This window comes from Habropoda laboriosa, unplaced genomic scaffold, assembly GCF_001263275.1.
Source record: "Habropoda laboriosa isolate 0110345459 unplaced genomic scaffold, ASM126327v1 scaffold718, whole genome shotgun sequence".
In the NCBI taxonomy this organism is placed as follows: Eukaryota; Metazoa; Arthropoda; class Insecta; order Hymenoptera; family Apidae; genus Habropoda; species Habropoda laboriosa.
Window position 1 is genome coordinate 536,940 of NW_017100942.1, and position 7,848 is coordinate 544,787.

The window sequence follows — 7,848 nt, forward strand, 5'->3', positions numbered from 1 at the left end:
CACTGACGAAACCAGGACCCCAAATTCTTGTCCTCTTGATGATCACGAACGTAGATCCAGTGTTCTCGTCTTGCGATTGTGATAATTTTTTTAGTGGCAGTGAACGCATATTCAGCGGACATCAAATTTACTCTCGTATCCTACTTGTTCGTCGTCGAACATCCTGAGAATCCCAAAATTCCTTCTTCGCCGTTACATAGGACCAAATCTGTAGAAAGAATCGGCAGTGGAGAACAATACAGTCGAGATCGCTGAACGTCGAACGATTCCGACTTATCCTGAGCACAGAGTTACTCCAGAGGAGACGAGAACACCGGGAGAGGAGACCCGTAGAGTCGAGGCGGAGTCTGAATTCTCGCCTGTGCGTGTTCCGAGGAGACGAGTAAACGCGTTCATGGCCGGGCATCGCACAACATCAACCTCTGGAACCGTTCTTTTCGCGGATTGGCCGCGCCGCCGTTCAGGATCTATAGATACGGATCACGTCCCTGATGGTCGCTCGACATAGAGGACAATGTCCACCACCTTTGCCACACCATTGCTGTATAGCACAGGGATAGCACATACACATGTGGCCGCACATGTACAAAACGCTGTCGATACTTCTTTCGTAACATACTGAACACTCGCTCGGTTGTCCAGGTGTAGGCTGCAGGCTCTCGCTCCACTGTTGCAGGTGGGAAGACGCTTGGGAGGTAAGAGTGCCGTCTAGGCTTTGATAATTCACCGGTTCGACGTAGGTAGAGGAGCCTGTACTGGCCATGGTACCCGTTAAAGGTGGCGAGGACTGTCTGGAGGATCCAGGATGCGACGTGGACGCTGTTGATGCTGTTGCTACCGCTGCCGCGGCTGGAAGGTGCGCCTGTTGATTCCTGTGTCCGGCGGAGACGTACGTGGGCTGAGGAGTAGACGAGGACGGCGTGACGTAGCTTGTCTGAGGTGGAAGGTTTACCACTAGAACCGTTCCTCCACCTATGGCCGGTTTGAACTGAACCATCTCCGAGAATCTGGATAATTCCGTGGCCGCGTTACTGTGATTCGAGTGTTGCTGCTGTTGCTGTTGTTGTTGTTGCTGTTGCTGTTGCAGGACAGTCGACGGAGAAGGATTGGTCTGACGTTGTCGCGGAGGCGACGATGGTCTCTCGGCCAGCATTCTGACTCGCTGCGTGCTACCGTATACGTCGAAGAACGCCCATAGCTGGAGACTCTGGTCTACGTGTAACACCACGTTCGGTGGGCCGCCGTTTTTACTCATTTGTACCTCGCCGAAGTGAGTCACTGTGAAGGCTATTTCGTCCCCAGGTTGAGGATTCGACGCTACGTCTTTGAACACGACCCAGTACTCCGGACGATCTAGAAGCAGGTCGCTGTCGTCTGGTAGGTCCTCGGCGGTGATTCGAGCTGGGTCGCAGGATGTTAGACCGAGGGCTAGAGCGCCGAGGTACAACGGTTCTGTGGCTAGGATCTGCACGACCAATCGTTCACCGAGTAACAACGGTCGACTCGTGAACGCGTAGCCGTGACAGAACTCGATGTCCGTTCGCGTCGCCACGCATTGCTGGTTGCTGAAGAGGATGTTCCTGCCTCGAGTCCTAGAACACGGAGAAACAAGGAAGCTGTTAACGAACAGTCTACTAAAATGGATGCTTCGTGATGGTTGGAAACGGTGGTTTCAAGTAGAGGTAGAACTGAGAATTGTTTCAGATGAAGATAGAAAGGGAAGCTTGCCAAAGAGTGTTTCAACGATTATTCTTACTGGAAGGCTCAACAGTATGTAACGGAGCTTTCAAGTGAGAATTGTTAGGAAAGTATACTTAGAAATTGGTTTGAAACACTGTGAAAGTTTCCAAGTAATCGCATAATACATTGTAAGCTAGACAGGTTGGAAGATTTCTTTTAGAGCTTGCTTTAGCACAGAGCAAGTAATTAAAATATGCATGGTTTCAATTTGGAGTACACTGAAGCTCCCGAAAGGACTCTGTTAGTATTCAATCAGGGCACCTGATGGAAATCGATGCGAGCTGGAGAACAAATAACACCGGAAGACTGTTCTAACTGTACAATGTAGCTACGAATGAATCGATAACACTCTAATTTCACGATTGAACTCAAGTAGACTTCTTTGCAAGAAACTTTAAAGGTAATATTTTCAAAGCTGTAAACAATTTTTAGTTTTGGTTCTGAAATTCTTAATTTTTAATTCGAAAAATCTGAATTTTTCAATTCAATTTCTCTTGACGAGTACTACACACGCCCCCGACATTTTTTCAGGGAAACACCGTGGTTAAGGGGTTAAAACACGAAGTCGTCCAACCAGGTTGCGAAGCAACAAAGGAGATCGGCGAGAATACTCACGGGTGGAAGGGTAACGGCGTGAAGATGACACCGGCAGGCTGAAACCTAAGACCGGGCAGCTCTACGTCGTGCTCATGATGGATCGACATGCTCTGCATGGACGGAATGACCCTTTCGAGGTGTCCCTCCCCACGGATGTCTCTGCTCGCGTTGCTCGCGTCGTCCATGGCCGTGTGCCTGCTGTGCTGTGCATTGTCCTCGTTGCTATGCTCGGCGCCTCTCCTGATGTTGTTGAAATGTTGCCTGTTGGGATCGACGAACTCGATCGCTGTACAGTTGCCGTACACGTCGATCAACGCCCATAGAGGACCCCGGGTCTCGACACCGCCGAAGAACACACCCTTCTCCTCCCCGTTCATACCGAAATGAACGTCTCCGGCGGACGTGACGTAGTAGAAGAGCACCGCGCCCCTTTCAGCCAGTCTCTCGGTCATGGCCTTCGCCCAGTAACCGGGTTTGTTCGTTAGGTCTGGACAGGCGTACCTTGGCAGGCCGTTTTGCAGGTTGATCGGGTCGTTGCTGGTGAAACCGAATCGGATCACGCCGCTCCAGTTGTTCGAGAGCTCGAGAAATTTCACGCATACCTGCAATTGAAGATTGGGAAATGTTGTTAGACGATTTGGGGAGAGTTGGCGGGGGAAGTAGTGGGTTATTGCAGAAGTTCGTGTCGATATTTTGTAATTTATGATAATTATAAATATAATTGCAAATTATAATTTAACATTTCTAACGAATCTTTAACTTTGATCAAGGAAAACGTTAGTACCTTTTCATTCCACAATTATTTTCTATTTTTTCTTTTTTTCTTTTTTGGTAACAATATTATGTCGTCTCTACAATATTTCCCTGAATTTTCATTGAAATCTGTTTTGCTTTCGGCACGAACTTATGGAAGGATTAAGTAGCAGCATTGATCGATGCAGCGACACGTTTCAGGTTTTTGATTAGGATCGAATTAAAGTTAAGGCTTCCTGCAGCTCTGACTGAGGTTTCTGTCGATTGTCTATATTTCTTCTGCAGACTGTAATTATTGTTGGTCAGTCAGGGAAAAAGAGATAGAAAGTTGGGATTCGAAGGTAGCAGGTCGTTGAACCTTTCGTTAAAAGCCACGCTGACCTGCTGTTTCATGAAGATTTGAAACAGAGTAACTGTCTGTCTTGTACTTTTGTATAATTGAATCGATAATTTTAGAAATTTGTGATTTTTAGAGCTTAGTATTTAAATGACATGAAAATGTTTTGTTCAATTGATAAATCTGTGTAGTCCACAGTGTCCAAGAAAGAATCTAAGTGATGAATTAGAATACCAATGATTTAGGTGAGCTATGAATAATAACAGTAGACACTTAATCCATTAAAATCCAAAAAATTTCCTGTAATTATCCTTCCATATCATTCACCTATATATCAAATGCTTCAGCAGTTGAGCAATAAGATGAACAAGAATTCAAGCTATCAATTAAAATATTTCAAGACCAACAATCTCCCTGAAAATTACTAGCATTCTATTGGAAGATCGATATATCATAGAAAGCAAACGAAAATGCGGTGTCTTATAAATGGTGACCATGAGAATGCTTTTTAATAGGCCACAACTACCTGAACGTGTTCACCTTTATGCTCTTAGAATTCTTATGACACGATCTTCTCTACTTTCCCAATGAAATTTAAACAATTTCTCTAATGTTTCTTTCTTTTTGTAATTTCATTTATTCTTCGATTAGATACTGCACGTATCTTTTGTACAATTTACAGACTGGAGTGGCGCACGATTTCATAGACAACCAGAGGTCTTTTTCGCTACCAAGTTCGGCCACGTTATGTCACGAGGCTGAACGTGACGAAAATCCTAAAGGCGATAGTTAACGGGGGGAACAGTTACGAAATATCGAGTTCGCGTCGATGTTCTTTTTCCTAGAACCGAATGTCTCTCTGCCGGTGGCTTTGTCTTTTTAAACGGACCCTCCTTCACGCTTTACAATTCTCCGTGACGATCGACGAATCGGGAATACGGTGAGCGCTGGATCGCGGTTCGAGCAATTTCGAGGGAAAAATGGAATGGAAAAAATTTCAATTTTCCTGGAAATGAAGGAATCTAAATGAAAATTGAAACGAAGTAGAGAAATTTCGAGGGAAAAATGAAAAAGGAAAAATTTCAATGAAAACTGAAGTGAAATAGAAAAATATTTCAATTCTCCTGGAAATGAAGAAATCTCCATGAAAACTGACATGAGATAGAAAAAATTTCAATTTTCACGTTTTTCACAATTATTGCTACGATATTTTTGATCGGTTAATTATGAGATTAAAGTGAAAAATCGGTAAATATCGACGAAGAGGAATTTTATTTTTATTGTTATTTTTTGTAATAGAGATATTTTTGGACGTTTCATCCTGTTCATTCAGGAGCAAGGAAATAATAAGAGTAATAGTAAATTTTCTGAGAAAATGCAATGCCTAGAAGGCTGCAATTCCATTGAAAAAGAATTGAGAAACTGGTAAATAACAAAGTAAGCCGTAAGAGATTGTAAACGAATGAAGAAATAAACGTGGAGCATGACGGCATAGTAAGTAGAGATTTTTAATTTCTCGTGAAGGAATTCAAAATGTATAATCTTCGGGACCAGTGTGCCCACGCAAATACCTCGGAATAATTCGTACCTTATCAGCCTCCTTGGACTTTCTGATTCTGTACCAAGTGGAATAGCAATCTAATTTCTGTCATTTTTAAATAAATTTCACAAATCCTTGTGACTTCTATTAAATCTCTAGACTTAAAAATTGGAACACTCTGTAAAAATCTATCAAAAGAGATATTAGACAAAGTAGGGAAATTACAGAAAGTAGAATTCTAATGGAAACCATTTTAACTAGACAATAAAAATGAGTTAATCTTTTGGTCTCTATTTTTTCTGTCACTTTTTCCATGTATTCGATATTAAAAATGTAACGAATTTGTCAAAAAATAAGCGAATAATTAATAAATTGCATTATCCAAGTATGTTACTTCAATTTAACCTGAGTATCCCACGGTAGATCTTGGAAATCGACTAAAATCGTCAGTTCTACTGCTATACCAGTTATAGAAAACAATTTTATTCTCAATTCTGTGGTACAAATCAGTCAGAGTGTAAACATTCAAAGGTGTTTAGTGAAATCCACGAAGAACCTTCCAACAATTCGCCCACGTACTCTTCAACGTCTTCCAGGCGAGAGACGAAGGATGAAAGAAAGAGGCGCGAGTTCGTATAGTCGATGGAAGAAATATAACTTGCCCAACTTTGGTTTTTTTTTTTTTTTTTTTTTTAAATAATTGACTCCATCGAAAACTTTTTACAAGGGCTATATTAAATCACCCTTGAACAATATAAAAGTATTTTTTCCTCTTAACTTCTTTGCAAAATGGCGGCGCTACAGCCACATCACCAAACCTCTATTTCCCTCAAAAACCAGAAAAATTCGATGCTTTCAAACCTTAAATAGCGACTAATACAGTAACAAACAGAGTCAAATGCGACATTTTTAAGTTTTCGATTAGAATTAAATCAAAGCCAACTTCACGCAACCTTAAAGTTTCACTTCCTTAAATTCCCAAATTTCCCTCGACTCTCTTCTGTAAACTTTGTCAAACCATAGTGTACACTTCGACACCTGACCAATTTTACCATTTCGCCATATTTCTTCCATCGACTATACACTGGTTGCCACGCGCCTCCACTTCCACTTCGCGAATCAGCTGGCGCACCGGCGTGATATCCCGGCGTCGCGACGTCGACGGGTCGAACCGCCGTCGTCCCACGCGAAACTCCGTTCAGGGTCGATCACACATCGATCGATTCGATAGACGGAACGGCGAAAATGCAAATGACGAAAGCCGTCGAGCGGAACAACAGTCACCCGATTCTCACAATTAACCGTTGCCCTGGTGTATACGATTTGCCGCGAGGGAACGAGGAAACGCGAGAAAAACGGTGCTTTCCACCGTGGGGAAAAATCTGTCGATTAATTGCGCCGGCCTTGGCGAGTTGTTGTTCTGCTCTAGTACTGATATAGAAAGTTCCACGTTGGATAACAGCCTTCGTGTGTTGATATTGCGATGACTATAGAGGAGAATGGACTGTTTGGTTTTCAAGATTTTACGAAGATACTTCGCGTTGTTGATACGAGGTTCCAGATAGAAATATTTTGAATTTCGCAGCACAGAGTGTGTCTCGAAATTGTGCATTTTCAACGAAATTGGGCGAATTTTTAAAAAATTACTTATACGATTGTCCACTGGTCTATTTTTATGCAAAAGTGTTACTTAATATGTGTTGTGTCATAATGTTAATAAATGTGTTTTCTTTTATGATTCGAGTTTATTTTTCTGTGATGAATATGTAAGAAGGAACGGAGGTTGGAGCATGGAATGAGTGAAATGTCATCGGAGGAAAATTTTTAATAATTTACCTTTTCACCGACCCGAACCGGTCGTGCACTGAAGGTGATGCCTCTGCAAAAGCTCTCGTACCTTCTGGCGATGGTCCCGCCATTGCAAAGTCTGACGTTCTCACCATGAACCTGATGGAACGTCAGTGGTGGCATATTATTGGTGCCTGCATTGGACGATCTCGGTGCTGTAACAATAAAATTAAACGCCACGTTAGTTTTACGTCTATATACTTTCGTTACACGTGTGACATAAAGCACGGTTCGCAATAAATAACTATGAAACACTTCTCTTCTTGAGGTGTAAGAAAATAAAAATTCAATTCTTAACGAAGATGAGAAATTCAATTAGGACACGTTCAGCTCTGAAAACCGGTAAAGGCTGCATTTTATTCAGAATTCAGCTCCTTTCTGCAGATCTAACAAACACAGTGTATGATTAAATCTGAAGAAAATTCTATTAAACTTGAACGATCTAGTTTCACCGATTATCATTCGAGTACTATAGCAATTCAAACAGAGCCTGGCAAAATATTATTTGAAACAGTAAATAGTAATTAGTTTTATTTTAAATCATGTGTGTGTAACTGTGAAAATAAAATAGTTTATTTGTTGCAACAACTTTTCAAAAGTTGTGAAACTAGTGGGGCTATTTTGAAATATTTTGTTTGTTTCAATTTATTTTCAGCATCCTTCATCCGAACCGTGTGTTTCAAATAATATTTCAAATATTTCCCCTCGAAATTTAACCCAGCCAAACACAAGGAAAAGAAAGGAGTTTCTGTTCCAGGAAATACACGAGCCTAATTCGAAGAATTCAGGAAAAAGGAGGGTCCGGGTCAATCGTCATCTATGAGAACAGGATTTAAATCAAATCCTCAGGTTTCCTCATCGAAATTCCCAAACGATTAACCCAAAATCCACAAAAAAAATTCCAGTTTCCTTCAACTTTCTTTGGTTTTTTTATTTAAGTCGTTTATGCACTCTCGACGTTGCATCTTCGCATAAATGGCGAACGAGGAAATTTGTACAAGGAAAGTCTTATTCACGGGAATTCCCTTCGAGG

The 7,848-nt window shown here is 41.7% G+C and overlaps 1 protein-coding gene across 2 annotated transcripts in view; it reads right to left on the minus strand.

Moving 5' to 3' along the window:
- Positions 1-365: 365 nt before the first annotated feature.
- LOC108577639 (protein neuralized) overlaps positions 366-7,848 on the minus strand; it is a 145,940-nt gene continuing 138,457 nt past the window's right edge. For both annotated transcript variants that reach the window (XM_017940817.1, XM_017940816.1), the window contains exons 2-4: positions 6,804-6,970; positions 2,356-2,939; positions 366-1,592 (exon numbers count right to left, since the gene is read on the minus strand). In XM_017940817.1, the coding sequence (XP_017796306.1) occupies positions 461-1,592; positions 2,356-2,939; positions 6,804-6,970 (1,883 nt within the window). In that variant the 3' untranslated portion in view covers positions 366-460. The remainder of the gene's footprint in view (positions 1,593-2,355; positions 2,940-6,803; positions 6,971-7,848) is intronic.